This window comes from Nothoprocta perdicaria, unplaced genomic scaffold (genome assembly GCF_003342845.1).
Source record: "Nothoprocta perdicaria isolate Ctin4 unplaced genomic scaffold, notPer1 scaffold_114, whole genome shotgun sequence".
Lineage (NCBI taxonomy): Eukaryota > Metazoa > Chordata > Aves > Tinamiformes > Tinamidae > Nothoprocta > Nothoprocta perdicaria.
In genome coordinates, this window is record NW_020454250.1 from 994,122 (window position 1) to 1,019,465 (window position 25,344).

At 36.7% G+C, this 25,344-nt stretch overlaps 1 protein-coding gene across 1 annotated transcript in view; it reads right to left on the bottom strand.

Annotated features, from left to right (window-relative positions):
• Nucleotides 1–16,061: 16,061 nt before the first annotated feature.
• Nucleotides 16,062–25,344, bottom strand: part of LOC112959301 (contactin-associated protein-like 4) — a 221,809-nt gene continuing 212,526 nt past the window's right edge. The window contains exons 22-24 of the mRNA XM_026053304.1: nucleotides 21,202–21,420; nucleotides 20,757–20,828; nucleotides 16,062–16,258 (exon numbers count right to left, since the gene is read on the bottom strand). Of these exons, the coding sequence (XP_025909089.1) occupies nucleotides 16,062–16,258; nucleotides 20,757–20,828; nucleotides 21,202–21,420 (488 nt within the window). The remainder of the gene's footprint in view (nucleotides 16,259–20,756; nucleotides 20,829–21,201; nucleotides 21,421–25,344) is intronic.

A 25,344-nucleotide genomic window follows, 5' to 3' on the forward strand; every position in this document is an offset into this window, starting at 1 on the left:
ACAAAGTAATTAAATGAATTAACCTTGACTGCAGGCAGACTCTTCCTTATGTGCTGCAGAGAGCATTTGATGCCTCAGAACGGAACAGGTACTGTCGGTGGGAACCACTGGGATATTACCATACTTTTCTTTCTTATTGCTATTGAGTTTTGTTTACGTTCTCAGACTAGCATTTCTTTCTTTGTTTGCATCTCCCTCTTCCCTCAGTGCACTGTAAGCATGGTTAAATAATGGTGGAGCAAGCAATAAACAAAAATACATTCTTTCCATCTCACTTTCTCTCCTACTGGCAAAGAGGAAAAAAAAAAAAAGACTGACATTCTGGCTACTAGTTCTCATTTAATATTTCACATCTCTTCTACCAAGACAGAATATCTGCTTAATTTTGCCTACAATAATTAGATATTAGCTACTACCACCATATGTTCTTCATGTGACATCCAACTTGGTACTAATACATAGTATCCCCACCTTGGCAGCCTTTACAGATGTTCCTCCTGATGTCTCTAGTCAGCCCAGAGAACACAGAGACAGGGACACATTGCTAAAGGTTACACAAATAAACATTGCTAATTTGCTTCTATTCTGTACTTGCACCTTGTTTTATTTTCTCCTGAACTTTGCAGTCCTCAGCCAGTGCCGCACCATGCTTTTAACCATGCCACACTTTGGGTCCTTTGGATTTTCCTTAAATCCTTACTCTGTGTGTTTCACACAGGACCTAGATGTGATTATGCTTTGTTTTCTGAATGCTCTCTTTCTAAAGCAGTGAAAAGTGAACTTCCAAATTCTCCACCAACTTTTGCAGGGAAAACAAGGACAAATTAGTAATGACAGACTTTTCCAGACAGCCAGCTGAACACAGGATTAAAAGACAAAGGAATAACCTGAAAAGTTGCAGCTTGCTATAGCTTAGCTTCATTTTTCGATTGTTTTTCCCTCCCTACAGGCAGTGAGACGACCTCTGTTCTTTTTTCCAAGGTCCGCTCTGGGGCAGTGATCAGCACTTCTGGTAGCAGTGAAAAGGCTGCAACTGCGAGGCTGCAACCTCAGTTATCTCTATCTTGCCTTCTACCAAGACATGCTGCTTTGACTTTTGCTCTTGTACTCTTGTATATTTGAAAACTGGGAAATAGCACTGAGATAAAAAACACTTTTTTTTTTTTTTTTTTTTTTTTTTTTTTTAAGAAGCACACTACTGGCACATGCAGCACTAGTAACAGCTGAATCTCTAAAATTGTGTTAACAGGTACTAGCACGAGTTCTTTCCACCTCTTAGTATAATGGAGTCCTCATCGAAATCCTACTGAAAAATAAATTTTATAGTCACATCACTACAATATTTTTTGTTTATATTGTATGCACTGTGAGAACAGTTGTTGATATTACTATCCCAAACAATCACTTTCTGTCTTTAAATATGGGCTTTTTCTGATTCAATTTCACAGACTCTTTTTTGCAGCTTGATTTTGTTTTAGAAATACTGACTACTAATGCTATTAAAGAATTTGAAATTCTATTAGAACTCACACTGAGTGCTGAAGGAAGAAAGCTTTTTTTTAAGAAAGAAAACAACCATCATCTCTTTTTGAGAGGTGAGGCAATGATGGATTTTTTTTTTTAATAATAATAGAAATTACAAAATCATCATGTCTACTCTAACCAAAAAATTTTTAAGTGTGGAAATAGAGTATATTTTGCCTTTGATGTGGTGAAAGTGAGATAAAAGAAAAGCACAGCAGGGATCAAGAAAAGACAGTGTAAGAGTCTAAAAAAGTTGATATAAACATATGCACACTATATATATGTGTGTATATATATATATACACATCCTTTTATATATATGTGTGTTTGCATATATATATTTATCTGTGTATATATATATATATCTATATATAAATCCTACGTATACTTGGGATGGTGAAATATCTTTGTCTATTAAGACCTACAAGAGAAGATGACTTGAAAATGGTTCTGGCAATTCAATAAATTTGGGAAGTTTTTCCGTCTTTTAGGTAGATATAGGAGTGGGCTTTTTTTTTTTTTTTTTTTTTTTTTGTTCATTTTTTCCTTTTTCCTTGAAGTTACCATTGCTAGTTTCTATGGTCTTTACATTTCCTTCTTTGGCTCATACTGAATCTAATCTGACTTGTTGACTAAGAAATTTGCTGTTGTACTATATGGTAGAGCTGAGATCATCATGCCTGTCTGTCGCCTCACAACTCAATCTCTTTTAAGAGACAGGATTGTAGCCAGGAGCCCCAGAGCAATCAGGGAGAAGAGTAATAGTCAAGTAAAAAAAAAGAGTAATATCACAGACTCTAGGTAACTTACCTTGATTATCTCTACATCCATAAAATGAACTTTATTTTTTTTAACAAATTTTAAAAAGATACCAAGTAATATTTACTGAAATCTGAGTTATTGGAAACTTTGCTTCATTAGAAAAAAAAAAGCTTGTTGATATTTACTATGCTGCAGACCTATTGGAATATAATCTGAAATACTGAAATATATTTCATTACTCCACGAGTAACATACATCTTTCTTTGGTGATAAATTGGTTAAGTTGATGGATATATGGAAGACTTTTGCAAAGTTGAAAACATCTTTGTATAGTTTTGAAGGCAGAATGCATAGAGAGGCTCTACACAACTCCAAGTCATCAGTTTTATATCAGGCATAACAAACTTATTTGAGGAAAGTTTTCTTAAATCAGTCAATCAATCATGCTATTTCAGAATATTTCCACACATGGAAAATAGAAAACCATACACACTACCGCAGTCTAATATAAATATCCCTATTTTTTTTCACAGTTTCTGTTAATATATCCTTCACTTTGCAAGAAAAATATCTATATGGATCTTCCCAATCTTTCTCTCTTGCCACAGATGCACAGAAAAACAGCTCAGTATCTCAAATAAAAATAGTGGGTGCTGACTCTTTTGGCAGTGCCACCAGATTGAGTCTTCTGCTATGATAAGTATGGTACTGATGAAGACTTCAGTCAGACACCATTAGGTTTCTGCTTTCTGAGCACCCTCACTGGCCTCGCAACTCATGCCCATGGGCTGAGTCAATTCCCTAGAGCAACAATTGCTTGTTAACTGTGCTAGGAAAAGAAAAGCAGTATTAAATTGTAAGAGAGCTAATTTGGCAGTATTGCATTTGAAAACTTAATCTTCTTACTCAAGTAATAAATTATGCAAAACAGTTTGGTTAACAGATCCTCATCTAACAAACTCACATATATTTACGGGAAGAATGATTTAATTTTTTTTTAATCATATTTGATCATGTATTTTTTAATCATATTTAGAAATATATGTCTGGAAATGTACCCACAGAACAAAGTGGTAATGCCTGCATATGGAACTAACACTTTCCCATTCAGTTTATATTATTGCTCTAGCACCAGCAATTCGGAGTTATGTTCTAGGTTTCTCCGGCACATGAAAGGCTGGGCATAAGAACTTTATATCCCAGGCTTATTGTCTCAGTATATTTCTGAGGATCAAACTCTGAAACAGTTTATAAAAGAAATGCTGTGGAAAGTTCCCAAGGTACATGAGTTAGTCTCCAAAAATATTGAATAGTATGGTCAATAAAAATTGAGCTGGTAGGTTAAGAAAAGACCATCTTTCAAGGGGCATGGGATCAGCTTCCAACTGTATCAATTCTTTTCTCTCTCAGTCAATTCATTTCATATCTGGCACACAGCAGTGAGGCTACACAGAACAGAACCACATTTGAACTTCAGGTGCCTACCACAACTGGTCCTCCTCTAAGAGGCCTAAATACTCCTCTAAGATGCTGTAGGTATCACTGCTCTACTTATTGTAATGTAGTCGGTCTGTATGGACAATGAAAGAAACTTGAAATAAAAATCTGGAAAGGATGATGTATTAAAATAAGGAACACTTGGTCTAAGAAAATGAATTAACACGATTCTTAAGCTATCAGATATACAAATCTCCAATGTATATTGAATACATTGCAAGCAGTTTATATTTGTTATGGTTTGGAAGGGGTCATTTTTAGTAAAAGGTGAATCCCCTTGCATTCCAGCTGATCCTCAGAGGCTAGAGGGACTGGGAGTGGATGGACTCATCTCTTAACAGGGATACCAAATACTGTATTAACTATAGGCTCTACTCTGGCAGCAGTGGATTCATGAACACTCAGTTGACTGTAGGTCTAATCATCTTCAAAACAAGTAATTGAGTTCCTAAATAATATAAGCAACTATAGACATGACTCTGGCAGTACGATTTCCTTGAACAGTCTGTCAACTGAATGCCTGATTGTCTTCAAAACAACGAGTCGAGTGCCAAAATGATATGATTTATTCAAATGCAACTTTTACAAAACAGATTTCAGATGTCCATACAAGAAGTACTGTACTATAGTGTGAGGATCTTAGCTAGCTTCTAGTGTGCAAATGCACAATTCTCACTCACCTCAGAAGATGGGAGAGGTCTCTCAACTTCAAGGAGTCTCCTCAGGAAGCATCCTGACCTGGGAATAGGAGAGGGGCTGTTCCAGATGGGTTCAGGGTTTGGTAATTGAAAGCACAGGCACTGAGAGCAAAGCCACCCCCTTGATTTATTTAGGACAATTCACACTAACAACCTACTAAAGTAGGATACTTAGCAACTCCCTGAGAAAGGAGGCACTTAATGGAGCAATTATTTGAGAGGGATACTTGCCAGCAGGATATGGAGACCAATCATTCCCCACCCCTGATGAATGAGATATGACTGGCAGGCTCCAAGCTTGCAGGCATCTCCGCGGAGACAACATAGGTCTCAGTTGGAAGCCTCCCGCCACCTCCTATCCACAATTATTTTTTGTATGTGGTGCATTCTGCCACATAGGGCCAGTACATGTCAGGAGGCAGCCAGGGGACGGGCAAAGCTCCACCTTTTTCGTTATGCAACTCCCTGATATGCGCATGCGTGCCCACCAGTGGAGGTCTCTGGTCTCGTTATGAGGTGAAGGGTTAAACAGGATGCTTGGAGCTTATGAAAGCATGACATTGCAAGATGTAAGATGTAACTGAGTTCGTGGAAACATGACATTGTAAGATGTAAGATGTAAGATGTAACTGAGTTCGTGGAAACGTGACATTGCGAGAAACCACTTGTATTTGCATAAGATAGTGCTATCTGCCCTGTCAGTAGGAATGGGAGCATGAAGATAAGAACAATGAAAATTAGCATAAAAAGCTCGCGCTGGAATGCTACGGGGTCCGTTGGCGGAACCCCTGCGTGGGATGAGCCCGGACCCCAGCTAGCTGGTATTATTATCTTTACCTTATTTCCAAATAAACCACAACTCTGAGAGACTCTCTCGATGGTGGTTTTGTCCTTCTCTACCGATTCGAAGAACGGACCTAACAGAGGGTCCTGCCTTCATCATCTTCCTCTCTCTCGCCTCAAGTTTGACCTCCAAACTAGCTTAGAGGTTGGCTGTGTTTGAGTCGGTGCCATGCCTTCTGGAATGTCACCTCCAAATTCCTCAGTTGCTCCTCACCACCAGATAAGGCCCCTGTTATCGCAACTGTATAGCTGTCTTCAGGCTCCTTACAACCAGATAACAGCTTAGATCTCAACTTCACAATTGAATCAAGACCTCTACAGATGATAAAGAGGTTATGAATCTTTCCTCCTCTTATATGGGGGCTTAGTCCATCAACTGATCCAGAAGTTGCGGTAGAGTCTTCCTTCTAACTTCTTGCCTCCTTTATTTATATACGTATATATATACATATATATATATATATGTACGTATGTATATATATGTATGTATGTATATGTATGTTTGTATATGTATATTTACATTTAAGTGGAGCTTGAGTGACTCTATTCATACTTTTGTTGTTCATTGGTTAAAAAAATGCTTGAGTCAACTGAAAAATCTACAGAACACTCTCTGTGAGGAGTGTTTTACCTTAAAGGTGGTTAACTTTTGGGATGGAGGTATGTTTTGGTATCTTTCACCATTGTTGGCCCAGCAGCAGACATATCATACTGTGTGGCTTACCTGCATGGTAACACCAGGTCGCAACCTTTGCAGTGAGTCCAACAGCATTTGGCCACAGTGTCTTCACTCCACTCCACCCTCCATTCACTCTTCAGCTGCACCGCACCCTCAAGTTACCACCCCCACAGGGAATCCAACAACGTTTGGCCATGGTGTCTCCGTTCTGCTCCACTCTTCATTTACTCTTATTGGTGTGTGCTAGGAGGGCAGATCGTGTTGCTAAGGGAATCATGGAGAAGTAGATTCTATATGCACCAACCATCCTGAAAGGGGTAACAGCCTCTCACCTCAAGCAAGCCATTGTAACGCTTTAACTTCTGTTTAGGCCCTAGTTTTTCTCTAATTTCCTTTCTCAAGTAATTTTCTTACAAAATTGTACCAGACAATTTGCAGTTTGATATGATCTTTTTTTTTTAGATAAATAATACAACTGATTTGTTTGAAAAGAAAGCTTATGAGCATTACTAAAAAATTACGATCTCAAAATCCACTAGAGTACTGTATTTCTAGTTTTTAGTCTTCTTTTATTTGACTCCATATCACTGAGTATATCCTGAAGATATGCAGATATTTGACAGTCTATTATTAAATATAGTTCGGATTATTTTCAGCAGGGCTTTCTCTCAGCTTTTAAGTCATTTTTCCTGTTACTGTATCACATATAATTTTATATTATGGTGAAACAATCCCATAAAATTTGATATATGCAGAGTATTAACAAACTAATTCAATCAAGAATTTACAGCAAGACAACTCTTTTTACAAATTATACTGAAAAACATAATGCTATGCAATACGCTTTGGTTCATGCATTGCCATAGCTCTATTTTAATAGTTATTGGTGAGAGAGAGTCTGACATCTAGAAAGTGCATAAAGAAAAACCTACTGGCTATTTAAGCATTTCTGCTCCCTACATCACTGTCAGCCTACATCACTTCTAAAACAGAACAGTTCCCACTTTAAAGAACAACAACAGAAAGTTAGAGCACAGATAACTGTCAAAATAAAAAGCAGAATATGACTCTTTATTCTACTACTCAGTCTTACCAAGAGGTATAGCAAGTCAGGCACACAAAGAAAAGTAAAAATTGCCCTGAAATATATTGGTTATTGACTCTCTTTTGATTGTTTTTATTGAAATATCGTCTCCTGATATAATCTACTAGGTTCTCATTACTCTGTAATAACCTAGACTGTGCTCTGGTAAATAAAAATTCAGTACAAATTCTGCTTTGGATAGCCTAATTTAAAGAGAAATGGCTACAGATGCATAAGTAAGACTTAATGGAATTTGGACAGTCAAAGATATTTATAATCCTTAAGATTTTTGAAATTGCCTGATTAATTTATCTAGCCAATTTATGATTATAAATGTCATTCAATTCAACTGAATGCTTAGGAATTTGCTTCCACAATGCCATGTACATAGCTAAGCCTCTAATGCAGATACCTGCTTTTGAAGAACTTGCTAATAATCTCTGGGAGAGACAGTTTGGCAAGGAGCCCGTTCCTATTTGGAAATTTATGAGGTATTATTTTCTTGCCTTATATAGCAAAAACAGTGCCAGGTCCATGATTGACTTTGGAAAGAAGAGTGCACTGTACAGCTACTGGGCTAGACCCAGGAAGAGAGCGAGCACCAAGCACAGCTATTTCTTAGATACTAGCAAGGTAGGTTGGAAATTCAAAGGTGGTAAGAGGATTGTAACTTTCCCGCGCTTAACATGACACCTGACAAGGAGCACCATCACATGCTGTTCTGTCTTCTCTGGCTGTGGTTTTATTTAGCTCATGTCTTAGGTGGTGCTTTCCAGAACAGTGCTCTGAAAATAGGAATTCAACCCAATGACACAGATGTGCTCATAATCTCAGATGACATAGTGCAGCAATGTGGAAATGAGAGTGTCACGATGTCTCAGGGCTGGCTGAAATTTACTGGTATGGCCTGATGTTAACTAACTGGAAACTGCCCCCACTACCCACATGTGCAACAACCTTACATCTAATAACAATGTAAACTCTCCATTAATTACATAATTGCAAGCCTAAGTTTCTCTGGCACACATACAGTGATGTAAAAGATAAGGAAATTCCCATAGGAAGTAAAAATGGCTAGAAGGAAGCAATAAAACATGTTTACTGCAAATATATTTGCTTTTAAAGGATATTATGTTGTAGTATAGACCACTATTATGAGCCTGGTAATGGAGAAAGGACTGTTAATCATCAGTAAGTACCACACTGGGCAAGCAGGTATTGTATAAGGGCAATGCTCTTAGCATAATATGCGTTATTTAACTCATTTAAAATACATTCCATTTCTCAAATGCAGCAGTTAATTCTCTACATTCTGGAGTACTGAATAACAGTCATTTACTAATGCTTTTCTAATTAGGTTCAAATAGATTTAAACTAAATTGGTTTACTCATAATCATAAAATAAAGAAATCAAGGCAACCCTAGATACTCAAAGATCATACAGTTTCAAAAGACTGTTAATTATTACTATTATTTTGTAAAGAGATGGTATGCATTAGACATTTCATGCTGTGCTTAATATTCAGATTGATATGCTTTATTGAGGCAAATAGACATCTAGATATCAGCTTGAAAATAAAATTACTGTTAGCTTGTTTTACAAAAGAAATATTTGAAAGGAGATGTGCTTAACAATATGATCCAAAATAAAGGTTTTTTTTTTTTTTTTTTTTTTTTTTAATGGAAAAGGTGCTATAAAACAATAAATTCTCAGGAAGTTTTCAAAACCTATTTATAAACAAAGAAATTTACTCTTTCTGATTTTTCTCCTTTTTTTACAAAATTTTCACTTTAACTCTGAATGTGTGATCTGGGAATAAATTAAAAATACAATACTGTATTTTATGTAAAAGTATGTGAAAATAATGAATGGGGTAATGGAAAGGAATATATGGTATAGTTCTAATCCTATTCTAAACATAACTGTGCTTACTGCTAATTAGTAGTAGAATTCACCTGTAAAACACTTGATACATAGTACTCTTATCTTAATGCAAAGAATTAATGAAAAAGCACTTTCATTCAGAAGTGCATATATAATTAACTTGTACATCAAAGAGACAAAATCATAGCAATATAACAGAAAAGCTTTGAATAGGAGATGCTGATTTATAGATCACAATACTAAATGATCCATCTGAACAATATTAATTTTGTGGAAAGTTTTTGTTATGCAGGAATAATCTTCTTTCTGATTAAAGTAAAAAACAGTAATATTTAGAGGACTTCTCAACTGTCAGAAAATACTGCATGATTGTGCCAATAAGTGAAACTTGAATTCCCATAGCAAGGGACCCTGATGGAGTGGTAACTTTCTCCGGAGCTAGTAGAAATGTCTCTTTCTAGTGCTTCTGAGTTCTTCAGAAAAAAAAAAATATATATATACCATTTTGGAAATATCAACTAGTATTTATAATTAGAAAAGAGATGGTGACTATTTCTGAATATTTTCTTTCTCAGGATGTCTATAGTTTTTAAAATGAACTATTAACATTGTGTAGCAATCTTTGGTGGTTTTTTTTTTTTTTTTTTTTTTTNTTTTTTTTTTTTTTTTTTTTTTTATGATCATTCATGCCTATACTCTAAGTATCAGCTAATCCTTTGTTTTCTGAAAATAAAATCAGTTTATATAAATAATATTTAAATAATAAATAGGTTTGTGCATGCATATAAATAAATACAAAACATTCTTTCATCCAGATAAAGAGTATTAACAGGTGGAGTAGATTTAAAGATTATTAGGAGAGAGTATTTTTTCCCCTGTATTCTAAAAAATCTAATATTGTAAGTCTAGTAAATCTTGATGGTTGGAAAAGTAGCTGCCAATGCTACTGGGGACAAACTAAGAGTTCCTCTTAAATTGCATATTTGTGATGTTTCCTTTGCATTAAAAATTTAGCAAGAGACATCATGGAATAATGTAGACATATTGTTATAAATCAAGATTCTATATATTAATCTATATAACACCAGTCTTGTTTACTTCACCTATTTCCTGTCTACCTACACAAAGATATTCCAGACTGTAATCACTTGTAAGATGTGCAAACAGATCTACACCATATCAAATAGCTGAAGGTCTTTTCTTCCCCTCATTATTCATGTGTCTATCCTTATGCATAAAAGAACATGAAAAATCTATTATTTCTCTTTGAAAGGAAAAAGACTATCTCTCGAAATAATTATCTTAAAACAAAAGGCATAATCATGTATAATTAATTTTACTTACTATAGCATCATTTGATAAACAAAAGATTCACTTATAAACTATCTACTTCTATAAAAGTTTGCCTCTTCAAAGAACTTTAAAAATATTAATAAATCAATCCACTAAAAACTTTAATATTTTCTCCCTATTGTATTAATGATATCCTTTGAGGTTGATGTCCTGTTTTATAGATTTGAAGGATGGGATATATATTTTTGAACTCCTCAGCTAGACCTCATACTACATACTTCTTCTGTTGTGGAACTGAATGTGGAACTGTCCTGAAAGCCTGTTAATTACCTAATTTATTTGTAAACAGGTATCAATCATGGAATTTGTGTTATGCAGCAGATCTGCTTTTTTTTTTTTCATCCTGAAGATTTTATAATGAGTGCTTTCAGTTAGCTTAATATTGGCCTTGTATGTTACAGCTCCTTTTTCTGAAGATTTATAGACTTCAAATAATGATATTGCATTTGGAATAACATTTTCTCACATGTATCTGAATTAGCTAGACAAACTAAATACCATGTTGTTTTACAAACTATAACATACAAGGTTTACCAAGACCTATATGATAATTTACTTACTACACCATAGACTATTTTAGTAGTTCATTTTAGGCTTATTTATGATGACAAATTGTGCCTTGTGAAATCTAATGTAATTCAGTGACAACTCCTCTTCAGTTTCCTTGAACGTCGAAAGGATTTTGAGTAGCTGTTTCTGAAGTCTTTTAGGAGTCTCACTAATGCCTGCTGCCTCACCTAAACTGAAGACATATTGATATTTCCTAAAAGTGATTGAATGTCTGGTAGAGGGATGATTTTAAGTGAATTAGTAAAAGACTCTTTTTTTTTTTTTTTTTTTTTTCTGTTTTGCCAGTTTCTTCTGTCTGCTTCTCTACATTTTCTGCATTTTCTTCAGTCTCTTCCTATCCTTCTCTACATTTTTTATTATATGAGAAATATTTAAGCCGTAACTCTGTTACTCTCATGAAGAAAGTAAGACATCTTAAGCATTTTGGGAAATAGACTGGATATGTTTTCACTGGTGAGGCAGTATTTGAACTCTAAGCTTTTTTTTTTTTTTTTTTAATATTTGATATAATATAAAGAAAATGGTAAAATACCACCAACCCTATTTTTGACTAGATTCACTCACTTGCACGCATGTATATACATGTGTGTGTCAGGCATATATGTATTGAGTTTTTTTTTTCCTGCAGACTTACCATGCTTTTGATAAGGACTTCTGGCATCTTTTATTCAGTCTTATTTATATCAAATTTTAGCAGCATCAGATTTTCACTACAGATGAAAGTTAGAAATAGATATGAAAACAAATGCGACTTCTGTCATTTTTTGGAAGAAAAGGCATCCACTACCCTGCAATGTGCTTGTAATGTTTGACTCATTTCTTATCAATTGCAGGAATAAAGACTAAAAGGTTTAGATTATGTATCCAAAATAGTGTCAGTTCTTGACCATATTATTCTTAATTAATTTTGAGGACAATGTATGATTTCTTGGGGGGGGGAAGGGGAGGAGAATCATGACTCCTCTATTTTACCTGTTTTATTTTCTCTTATTAGTAGTTTTAGTGCTTTTTGTATATTTTTGCATGTTCTACTACTGTGCTAAGAGAAGAGGCCACATGCTTTCTTTGACATTAAACTTCCTGACTTAGCAAGTACTTTTCTGTTGCTAAAGAACAGCTTTTGTTCTCTCTCGCATCACATGGTTTATACAGCTACAACTTCCTCATAATTTTAAACTTTTACAATTATTTCTCAAAGTAATTTATTTTTTTCCCCAAGGACATTTCCTAACACCTGCTGACATCCAATAGCTCCATTTGATTTTATCTCACTGTTGCTGCTGTTTCTTAGTATCTGAATCTAAATCTGAATCTGTAGTTTGATTTAGGCAACTGATTCCTCTTTGCAATTCTTGCTGTTTTGTCTTACACACTACTTTCCTTTATTCCAATTCCATGAATAACATTGTTTTAATTTTTTTTTTCATTTTGACTGCTAGTGTGTTTCACCTTAAGATGAGCACTCAGATTATTACATATTTTTCCTCTACACAACACGGTATTGTGCTGTAAATGCTTTTCCCAAACCAGAATAAATTATATTTATATGGTGAATGTTGTTCATGTTTTATTCCTTTTTTTTTTTGAATTATATAATATACCACATTTTTTAGTGAGAACCCCTCAAAGTTTTAAAAGCGTACCAACATTCATGCTATTATTTATTTTCCAATGCCTCTAAGAAAAAAAAATGCCACAGAAAAGTTGTCATTGTATAGTAGTGGGTTTGTTACATTAGCACTCTGTTGTTACATCTATAAATAACCACACTCACCGTTATATACACTTCTACATTTCTTTACTGTTAAAAAAATCAGTATTATTTCCCCCAGTTTTAAAATTTTTATACATTAAAAAAATATTTTCCTCACTGTATTTTAAAAAGAATGTTTATTTTATTAACAGAGAGGTGAAAGGTCACACACTGGAAAGAAGGGACAGCACAGTGGAATATGATGTCTCAGAACACGTTGGTGCCATCATTGTTGTATCCACAAAAATGCAGCAAATAACGGAAAATGCTGCTTCACTGGCTATGAACATGTATATGTGTATAGTCTGGACTCAGGTAAGAAATAAATTATCACTCTATGGAGGAAAATAGGCATTTACTTCTTCAGAGACATATAATTATTATATGCTACAAATCTGCAGATAGCAGTGTATTAAACAAAATCTACCTGTTTTTCTCTTTAGAATTCTTCACATAAAAAGTGCCATAAAAAGATCTTTGAATGCAATAGTATTTTATTCATACAGGCTTTTATCCCCAGCCCCTTTTCACTATTCTGTGAAATTGGGTTTTACTCAGCTATTGCCTTCGTCTTGCCTTTAAAAAAGACCTATGGAATACTCAAAGAAAAAAACTGTTCATTTGGAAGAAAACAAAGCAAAAGCAGAAAACTTTCTCTCCACTGAGATACACACTGTAAAGATCATTAAGAAATGGGGGAAAAAAAAAAAGAAAAAAAAGGACTGGAAAGTTAGACTGAACAAACTTCCAACTTGACCTTTTGCGGGCAAGCTTTTGGTTTTATTAGGTTATTATAAATAGCAAATGACAACACTTTTATGGTTAATTAAATTGTTCCTTCTGGTGAAGTATCTGATGTATTGTAATATCACCATCACAAAAATTTTGGCCCACAGTTACTATCTTCTGCACTGAACAAATTGGAGATAGCTGGGGTGCTTTTAGTGAGGCAGTGTCAAAAGAACTGTTGTAAGTGATGCAAGAGGGTGGACACTGGCACATATACCATGAGAAGGGAAAGACTCCTGAGACTTGGAGGACTAACTTTCAGGGAAGGCTGTGGAAAGACTCCTCTCAAATTCAGTCTAGATTAAACCTTTGAAAAGAAGAGCACATAATTCTTGGTTGGACTGAGAGTGTCTAAAGTAGTTCCCTAAGAATGAGTGGACTGGCCGATCTGACCCAAACACAGGTGTTTTTCACCTCCTCCTCTCCTTATTAAATTGATTTTCTTCACACATATAATATTTTGGAAACAGTCCAGTATCCTTCTGCTCACACCTTCTAGTTCTACCTTTCTATAAGAGAGCTCCTTACCCCAAACTAGACAGTACTATGGAATATAATAACACACATGGCATGGATACCCACTTCTTCAACTTAGGTCCTGAATCTATTTAGTTTACTACTAGAGATGCACCCAGAACTACAAAAAGGGCTAAAACAAAATACCTGTTCATCATGATCTGTGTAATTTTTGGTTGCAGAGCCCCTATGGGACTGCAAAAACGTTACATTTTTTTTCCCTAAAAACAGAGTAAATCTTCACAGGAGGAAACAGAAAAGGAACTATAAGAACCTGAAAACAAAAGGTGTCAACTGATGGAAGAAAATCAATTTAATGGATAATATTATCAAAGATTATCCCAGCTTGACATTTATTTACATCCATAATTTATATAAAGTAATTTAAACATTCAAGACTTTGGCACATCATCTCAGGTTTATGGGCCTTTATAATCTCAAGTATCTATGGTAAATATTTTCTAAAGTTCACAGTACAGGGTCTAGCTCTGTTCTTCCTCACTGAAAGGAGTATAATCACTGCTTTCAATGGGAGCAGACAAAAATCAGTTCCAAATATTTTGAAATGTAAATCTTGCAAATACACAGGGACACAGAAGTCCTGAATCTTTCCCTAGATCCAAGCACACAGTTTTCTATTTAAATAAAAATCACAAACAAAACTTTTTGGGTGGGAATCAGTGACCTGAATGCAGGTATCTAAAGCTATTTTAGACACCTTTGTCCTACCTGACTTCCAGACGCCTCTTGCAAAGGACGCCTATCTTCTGTAGATCTTGTGACATGCCCACCAAGCTACACATATTTCAGATCCCCGATGTTATTTAAAGTGAAATTCTGGTTAGACAACTTAATCCTACCGTGCATGCCCCATAATTCATTTGTACAAATTCATAGATTTTATTTACACTTTTAAGATATTAAATATCTATTTAATTTTGAGGGGTAGTTGCATTCATACATTATCTCACTAAGGTATAGTCAATAGAAAATATTATAGGTGAAGAACCAAACTATTATAATATCAACCATTGTACTAGACTTTAAATTCTCTATTACTTTTTTTTTTTTTTTTTTTTTTTTTTAAATTATCATAGCAATCAGGAACTTTTTCTATGAAGTAGAATGACTTAATCTTGAGGTCTGGAAAAGATCAAAAAGGCAACATTTTCAGAGCATGCATCCCTGACTTTGTACCAAGGATGCATTGCTCCAGAGAGTAAGCAATTTTTAATTCTCAAAATTTATTAGGAAAAATAATTTTGACTATCTTTTGGTGCTGTTGCTCTTGATAATTTAAATATTGTTAATATTTTACTTCATCTCTTGAAGTTAAATGCTTATCTTCTGTGGTGCTAGTTTTATTTAAAATGCTTGGAATATGTACATGTCTATTTTGAGGCCACCTCTTAACTATGAATGAAAACCTATTATAAAAGAGATTTCACAGCATTATCAACACACTGTACACCCTTCACTGGTAAGCCCTGATAGACTTGCCAAGAGAAGAGATAATAAGGACATTGGTTGTATCCCCAGGAAAAAAAGTACAGTTTGTTTTGGACACCTGACTTCATGGCTCACAAGCAGATGCTGTCATCAGCCAACAGCAGTTCAAAAGGCATTTTCAGTTTCAAGAAGTAATAGGGATCACTATAAAGCAACACAGCAGATTTCTTTAGTAATATAAACTACTAGAAATCAATCTTTCACCTTGAACAAAATTCCAGAATCAAATGTTAGAGAGAAAGATGGGAATAGCTTCATAACAATTTTCCCATTCAAAAATCATATTCAGTATGTACGTTAAACTTCAGTTGTAGAAGGTCACATCAGAACAGTCGGAAACTACTAACAATGAAATTGGTTACAATATCTAATTCACTGTTACATAAAATGCATTTACAGTATAATAGCTAAGGAATGCATGTAATTTAAAGAGGCCTCCTATAGCAATCACTGAGACTGAACATATGCAATCAAATAGGTCTCAAATCCATTGCATTCACTGTAGAGCACAAGAGCCTTTCCTGTCCATTAAGAGCCCCTGGCTTGTCAAGAAAGTCAAACTGCCACATTATCATGTTAAATTAAATTACAAATGCTAATCAGAAGAAATACTCCTTTTGATTTTCATTGGCTGTGTTTTGCACATGAAGCTCATTTTTCAGAGCAGACTCAGCGCCATCTTCATTTTCAGATCCTTTTGGCTCTTTTTTTTTGATAAATGCGTGCTTTTTTTGATAAATGTGTATGGCTATGGCAGTGATGCAAAGTAGGATGAATATCACGACTGCTATCACACCTATGAAAGGAGAAGAGAGACAAGTCACAAAACTGAACATGCAAATAATAAAGCTAGGGACTTAGGCCAATGAAAGAAAGATTATTGCATAGTGAAGTGGGGTCCCAAAAAGCCCAAGTAGGAGCCATATCTGCTTTTACACCAGAAATACTACTGCAGTGTCCCCTAAAAGGCAAATATTTCATATTTTACACACTATATGGATACAAATCCTGACACAGAAACCATACTTCTTTAAAATTTCTGAAGGTAAGTCTGGCTAAGATTTAGGGTAGATTAGGTGGCTGTATTTTCCTCCTTCACCATCACCCAGCTCTCAGAAAGTCTCATGGTTCAAGCTGCTGCAGGCTCAAGGAACTGCTCTTCAGGCCTTTGCCCCCAGATTATGACATGAGGTGACACAAAGCACTATTCCAGCTTTGCTCTTCTCTCCCACTCCCACTATAGGACAATGTCCTTTTGCTTCCCTCAGTTATTCATATTCTTCATCTTCATCACTCATTTGTCCATCAAGAGAGATGAAGACACACAGACGCATGTCTGCTTTCCCCTGCCCATCTGTTCTCATGCCACTGCTTCAGGTCTGAGCAAGGGATCTGGGAAGCAGAGGCAGTGCATGAGAGGCACAGAGGAAATGCATATTTCTCCTGAAATGGCTCTTAGGACAGTTTTGTATGTATACAGTAAAATCTAAGCTTATAGTTACATTAATTAACCCTATTCATAATCAGTTCTCCATGCAAATCAATTCATACCACAGATGAGTGGTCTTAATTAAGCAATGTCTTTAGAGAGGAGTATTCAAAAAGTAAAATGTATAGTGGTTTGTCACAGGGACTCCAGTTAATATTGATCAGGGTTTATAGCTGACTACCTTCAGGTCAAATGGGACAAAACCTCTAGCATTTTATCTGCCTTGTAGAAAAGACTCACTCCACCTGACTGCTTTTCTTTGTGAATTTTTTCCTGATCTACATTAACTAAGGCTGCTATCTACATACATTTCCTATTGCAATGAATAGAAAGTAGCCAAAACAGAAGATGGAGGTGAAAACCAAGGACCACTGTATGTTCAAAGTGAAATAAAATAGGCTTGGCTTCCTTTCTTCCCTTGAGTTTGTGGCACTCAAGCTGACATCCTAGTTATGACTGTGCACTGCACTGTTAGGTGAACTGAGCTTCCTAAGTGAGGAGAGTCAGTAACTCTACAGAGGACTGTAAGCAAGCTTCCTTCTCCAGCACCTTTAATAATCCCATCTCAAAGGATAAACCCATTATCATTATAGCCACCTGTAATATACTGCTCAGGCTGAACAGATAGAAAAGAAAGGATCAATATAAATATAACTTTACACAGAGATTTACTGAGATATTGTCAGTGCTACATATCTGACATACAAGAGACAATGTATATTGGGCAATTGATCTTAAAGAAAATTATTTAAAATATATTGAAATGTTTACCAGTGTTATGCTGTTTCCAGAGGAACAAGTTAAGAGTGAGGATGAAAGAGGTATTTCCCCCAAGAATATTTACAAGGCTACAGACTTCCAGTCCTCTTTCCCTCAACTGCCCTCTACCCTCAGGTTGATTTCAACAACCAGTCAAGTTTATGAGACAGAAGTGTGGGAGGAGAGGAATTTGGAGAGCAAAGAAATGAAGTAGAATGTTCTTGTCAAACAGAGAGGCATGAAGCAGGACTTCACTTCAAGGAGGAAAAGATAATAAATAGTCTGAGAAATGACTGTAGTTCAGTGGTTGGACTGTACAAGGTGGAACAACCTTCTAAATAACCTAGGCTTATTTTGCAAGCAAAAGAAAAATGCTTAGTGCCAAAAAAAAGTCACAGAATCATACAGAATGAGTGAGGTTGGAAAGGATCTCTAGTGATCATCTAGACCAAACTCCAGCTCAGGCAAGGATACGTACAGCATGGAGCACAGGGTCATATCCAGGTGGGTTTGGAAGACCTCGGGTTTGGAAGACCTCCAAAGAAGGAGACTCCACAACCTCCCTAGGCAGCCTGTTCCAGGGCTCTGTCACCCTCACAGGAAAGTTCTTCCTCACATGCAGATGGAATTTAGTGTGTTTCAACTTGAACCTCCTATATTATAATTTGCACCCATGATGCGTTGTCCAGTCACTGGCCACCACCAAGAAGAACTTGGCCCCATGTTCTTTGCTTTCCTTCCATCAGGTATTTGTACATGTTGATCAGATCCCCTCTCAATCTTCTCTTCTCCAGAGAAAACAGGCACGGCTCACTTAGTCTTTACTCATAAGACAGATGCTCCTGTCCCTTAATCATCTTTGCTGCTCTGCAATGGACCCTCTCTAGAAGCTCCACATCCCTCTTATACTGGGGAGTCCAGAACTGCATGCACTACTCCAGGCATGGCCTCACCAGAGCTACATCAGGAGAGGGACAGGATCAACCCCTTCAACCTGCTGACAACACTCTCCTGTCCAGGTCCCTCTGGATGGCAGCACAGGCCTCTCGAGTGTCAGCCACTCCACCAATTTTCAAAACGGTTTTGTTGTCAGCACTTAGAATTGCCCACTCACATTGAATTATCTAGTACACAGAGTAATTTTCATATACAGATATTTATGTAAAGTAATACCTTTTGCAACAATAAGGTAATTTTTGGCAATTAGACACACAGTAAACTCAGAAACTGTCTTTGAAATTCTGACTTAATTGAATTCAGTGCTTCTCAAAACTTCTCAAAGCTTCCGCAAATAAAAATACTTGTTCACTGTATTTTCATTGTAATTTACTCAATATTTATTATATAATTATTTAGATCTGTTTCTATTGAGGAATAGCACTATAATGTGAACCTCTAATTAGTTTTCACAAAGCTAATGCTGTTACACTTTTACCTTAGATTCTATGATTCTATGACAGTCAAATGAATAAACATCTTCAAATCATTTGAACTTAGGTATTACAACATAACAAAGGAAGTTTCTAGATTTGATTACCCCTTATTACCTCTTTAGTAGCTTGAGAAATGGAACTGTGCAGAGTAAGTCAGCAGATATTGACCTTAGCAGGTACTTAAATGGCAAGTATCAGGTATTTAAATGTTAAATGTAAAGGTGACAGCAGTTTCTAATCTTAATTCTAACTTCCATAACCTTGAATTATTTTATCCTCAGTAAGAAGAAACCTATTCTAAATTTAAAGGGTCAAAGACTTTTTTACCTTAATTCCCTATTCTTGTTGAGGTGACTAAAGAGCTACTGAATTACAGAGTGAAATACCATTTTTCAGAAGTGAAAACACATTTTGTTCCCTCACCTTCTCCCCAGTGAAGAAATACCACCAGAATATCTCACAGGGGAGAATTCTTAGAAATACATTCCACATTCATTCAAAAAAGAAAAAAAGAGAGAGAGAGATGCCATAGTTATATTCAACATTAGGGATGGGAACTAAAATTTCCTATGGTTTCCATATCCTCAAACTCTCCACTTGACTTCTCGCCATGTGGTCTGATAGGCTTCCCAGCTACTATTGGTAAGGATCTCAGCTCAAAAGATGTTCAGTCAGGAGGACACAGTAACTGAACCTGTATATCCTGATTATCAGCCCTATATTTCAAGAGCAGGACTTTTTCTCTAACCTATATAATACATATTTTCTGATAATGATACAAAGTAAAAAGGAATTATCATCATATTTACTTTAGGAGTAATTAAAATGTGCATGGTTCTTCCACTGTGTCTTCATTAAAAAAAATATTTAAAAAAATGTTTGTGGATGATCATTTGTAGTGCTCTTTGAGCTGATCAAAAGAAATGATAAGGAAAAAGAGGAATAATGTTATTTTAGACCAAAGTAATTAAATACTTTGAAAATATTTTATCATTAACTTTTTAAAGTTTTAAATCAGTGAAAGTGGTTTTCTGCATCAAAATTTATTGCTTTCTAAATAATAACTAAAATGAATCATGACTCAAAGTGCCAAAAGACTAATTAAAGGAATGTGAGACCTCATTTTCCCCAAAAATATCTTTATGCTGCTGAGATATATTTAATAGAGATACTTTTCTTTGAACTTGCCCATGGAGCAAAAAGTAGTGTTTTGACATAGCCAAAGAGCAAATCTCATTCTTTCAAAAAAATTAGGCTATTTGCAACAACACATCCAAATAGCTTGTTGTTAAGTCATAGAAAAACAGCATTATACAAGATTAAATCCTGTTCTTAATGTCTAGTGCTTCAGCACAGTATCCCAAATACAGAAATACTGATGGCACAACTCTCAAGAAAACCTGAGAGTTACTGCTTCAAAACATACTTTCTATCTTTGTCTTTCAATACATTCCACTTGCAATAAAACCTTCCCTGCCTTTTTTTTTTTTTTTTTTTTTTTTTTTTTTGTGTGTGTGTGTGTGTGTACACAAAACTCCCGGTGACATCACATGACTACTGAAAGACTCACAGTTGTGAGAAAACTATGAGTGGAATTTTATAGGCCCTATTACCTCCAATAATTGCAGAGTCACTTCTGATTGCATTAGCTAAGGGCTCTCCCTCATCTATTGGTCCAGAATGATCTGCAGCAGAAAAAGAAAGGAAAATGACAGACAAGTAGAAGGAAGGAGAGTTCTTAGGATAAACACATATGGTTGTAGCTTAAATGCAGTAGAGTGGCACTTGCGGGATCTGTAAGAGTGCAAATATCAGTGATACAGATCATACTTTATAGAAACGAAGAGAAAAATTAGAATGTTCAGAGGAAAAGACAAAGGCAAGATAAAGGGAAGTAGGAACAAAGAGAAGAGAGTTAGTTTTCAAATTAACCCCAAGGTGTTAGTACATGTTAAAAAAAAAAAAAAAAAAAAAAAAAAAAAGACAGTAGTGATGCAGGTCATGAGTCCTCTACTTAGATGTTGCTTTAGATATCAGCAAGTCAAAACCATAGGCTACCTGCAAATGAGTGTGTTGTTTCACTGGATGATGAGTCAGCTCCAGTTACTGTGCCACAGTTGGATTCAGTGAAGCGTCCCTTTATGATGATGGGGGCTGAGCTGCTGTGGAGCAGTGCAGCTTTCAGAGGTGCAATGTGGTTGAACTGCACTGAAGAGAGACATCCAATAAACCCCTGAGAGTTTGCCTTCATAGTCTCTTCATCTACATCACCGCTTTCTGTTAATCAAAGGGAACAGAACACAATTAATCATAGTGCAAACGTATAAAATAAAGTGACAGAAGAATAAATGAATAATTAACCTCTGTTCCTCTGAGTATATTTGAGTTACAGCAAAATATGTAGATTCACTGCATCCCTTTCTTGTCTGTCTTTGATTAAAAGACAGTCAGATACACTCAGTAATTTTTAAGGATGCCATTTGTCAGTCTGCTGAGGAAAATGCTTTTAACCCAGTATAGCAAGTTCTTAAGCAAAAAGCTTAAAATGTAACTAAAACATTTAAATTAAAATGCACCTTTTTTTTTTTATTTTGAAAAAAAAAAAAAGACAAGAATTAAGCATGCGTTCATGAAAAATACCTATTAGGCTCCTTCTCATAAGTATGTATATTACTGGATCATATTCTTTCTACAGATTGATATATCTGCCCCATCCACCACCATCAACTTTGAAAAAACAAACTGTCAAAAAATCATATATATATATATATATTTCCAACTGAACATATATTTTAAGGACAATATTATTTATTGTTTTATTTTTCACTAAAAAGAACCCCAAGCCCCCTGTTATTCTACTGCGCTGCCTTTCTAAATGTAAGCACTTTGTCAGAGCTCAGCACCTAATATTCAGTAATGCACTAATCTGGCAAATTAATTCAGTTTCTTCACTCTGACAGTTCTAAGTTAAGCAAAAAATCTGGGAGTAATAATTGCTCAAAGTGGACCCTTAAAGAAAATAAGTTTTGAAGCTTAAAGTAAGTAGAAATGTTATCTCTTTCATTTACTACTTTGACAGATATGCTCCTTTCCCAGCTCAACCTGTACCTTACATGCAGCCCTGTTCAGTTGCTAACCACCAGTGATTTATCTAATCCTGTCAGGCACCACCATTCTGATTTCTTCCCCTACTCAGACTCAACATAGCAGTCCTGAAGGCTGCATCCCGACGGGAAGACCAGGTCTGGGACTAAGATTGGATCCAGCCGCACCCACACTCCTCTCAGAAGGAGCCTGGAAAGCAAGGGGGTCCACTCTGAACCTCATGACCCAACGGGAGCGTATCCCAAGATAATTGTGTATTATCTTGAGCCTCCATGCAGTAAATAATGAGCAACCTTGCCATAGAATCTCGTGAAATGATTGTCCATATTAATAAATCCTAGTATTATTTCTTTCATACAAGTGAAGGGCATTTTGTCACTCACCACTCACGCCCGCCACCACTCGTTCCACGACAACTAAGCTTATCTTAGAACACAAGGATCAAGTTGTGATCTTTACAATGGCTACTGTAAGAATTTTAAACACCATGTACAATGTAATCTTCAGTAAAGCTTAATAGTAAAAAAACGGGCTAATGTTTTTTACTAGAATGTCCCAAGTAATACGAAAACATCTTCTTCAGCTGCCAGTGTACTATTAGGTTGGCGGATATTAGCCAAATACATGCCCATCTGAATTGATAGACTACATAAAATGTGAATGTTTAACCACTTCTTTTACCTGGAAGCCATGTGAAAAAAAAGACTTTAATCTGAGATGACATTAAAAATCATGTAGAAAGAAATATAACCGTAAATACATAGCAGATGGAAAACCTGAAGAGTGAAGGATTTTCTATTAACTTCTGGTTCCTTTGTAAAGCATTTAGCAAACATGCAAGTGAAAAGAAACTAGATATTAGATAGGGTACAGTTGACTCACTAGTTAGGAAAGTCTATAAGAGCAACCTATTAGACCAAGTAATACAGGCAGGAAAAAAACAAAACAAAATAAGCTTTGAAGATTTTTTGTTAAATTTTCCAGACTGAAAATGACATATTAAAATGATGTTGTTTATTAGAGACTGTGCTTGGCAAAAAGCTGAAATTGTTCACTCTAAGGCATCTTTATAACCACGTGTATAAGAGGAGGAAAGATTCTCAGCCTGTTTATGATTTGTAGAGGCCTTTAGACTATTGTGAAGCTAAGAACTGACCCGTTATCTGGTTGTAGGGAGTTTGAAGGCGGCTCTACAGCTGCATAACCAGAGGCCTTATCTGGTGGTGAGGAGCAACTGAGGAATTTGGAGGCGGCCGTGCCAGAAGGCATGGGGCCAACGAAAACACAGCTGACAGTTAAGTTAGTTTGGAGGTCAAACTTGAGGCGAGGGAGAGGAAGATGATGAAGGCAGGACCCTCATAATAAGATCAGAGACCTCCACTGGTGGGCACGCATGTACTTGTATATATTGATCAGATCTCCGTCTTCTCTTCTGCAGGCTAAACAGGTCCAGCTCACTTAGTCTTTACTCATAAGACAGATGCTCCTGTCCCTTAATCATCTTTGCTGCTCTGCAATGGACCCTCTCTAGAAGCTCCACATCCCTCTTATACTGGGGAGTCCAGAACTGCATGCACTACTCCAGGCATGGCCTCACCAGAGCTGCACCAGGAGAGGGATAGGATCAACCCCTTCAACCTGCTGGCCACTCTACTCCTGATACAGTCCAGGATCCCCTTGGCCCTCTTGGCCACAGGGGCACATTACTGCCTGCTGGTTAACTTGCTTGTCAACCAAGACTCCCAGATCCCTCTGCACAGAGCTGCTCTCCAGCAGGTCAATCCCTAATCTGTACTAGTGCCTAGGTTTATTCCTCCCCTAGTGCAGGACCCTGCAGTTGTCCTTGTTGAACCTCATGAGGTTCCTCTCTGCCCATCTCTGCAACCTGAGAAGTCCCTCTAAATGGCAGCACAGCCCTCTGGGGTATCAGCCACTCTCATACCACTCATTTTGGTATCATCTGCAAACTTGCTGATGGTGCACTCTGTCCCCTCATCCAAGTCATTCATGAAAAAGTTGAACAGCACTGGGGTCAGTACTGACTTCTGAGGGAAACCACAGGCCTCCAACTGGACTCGGTCCCATTTGACATCACCCTCTGATCTCCGCCATCCAGCCAGTTCTCAATCCACCTCACTGTCCATCTGTCCAGTCCACACTTTTGGCGCTTCCCTATGAGGGTGCTATGAGAGACACTGTCGAAATCCTTGTTGAAGTCAAAGTAGACAACATTCACTGCTTTCCTATTGTCCAGCCAGCCAGTCATCCCATTGTGGAAGGCTATCAGGTTCGTCAAACACAACCTCCCCTGAGTGAATCCATGTGGACTCCTACTGATTACTTTCTTTTCTTTCACATGCCTAGAGATGCTCTCTAGCAAGAGCTGCTCCATCATCTTTCCAGAGTTGAGACGAGGATGATCGGACTGTATTTTCACAGCTCCTCCCTGCAGCTTCTTTGAAGACTGGAGTGACCTTGGCTTTCTTCCGGTGCTCTGGCACCTCCCCTGCTCTCCATGACCTCCCCAAGATGGAGAGTGGCTGAGCAATGGCCCCATCAGTTCCCTCAGGACTCTTGGGTGCATCCCATCTGGGCCCATAGATTTATGAGTGGTCAGTTTGCCTAAGTGATCCCTAACCTAGTCCTCCTTGATCAGTGGATGGTCTTACTCTTGCCCATTTATCTCTCTTCTACCTGGACTCTGTATTGCATGGGGACTAGCCTTAGCAGTAAAGACAGAAGCAAAGAAGGCATTTAGTAACTCTGCTTCTCGGCACCCTCTGTAACCAAGGTACCCTCCCCATTCAGCAGCGGGCTAACATTCTCCCTGGTCTTCCTGCTGCTGATGCATTTATACAAGCCCTTCCTGACATGTTGTTCCTGACATCTGTCACTAATTCTAATTCCAGAAGGGCCTTCCTCGTTGCATATCTACATACTCTGACAATGCGCCTATATTCTTCCCATGTGGCATGGCCCTTATTCCACATGCTGTACGTGCTGTTTTTCTCATTGTTTACCCAACATCTCCTTGCCCATCCATACAGGTCTCCTGCCCCCTTTACTCGACTTCTTGTAGAAATCAACTGACCCTGA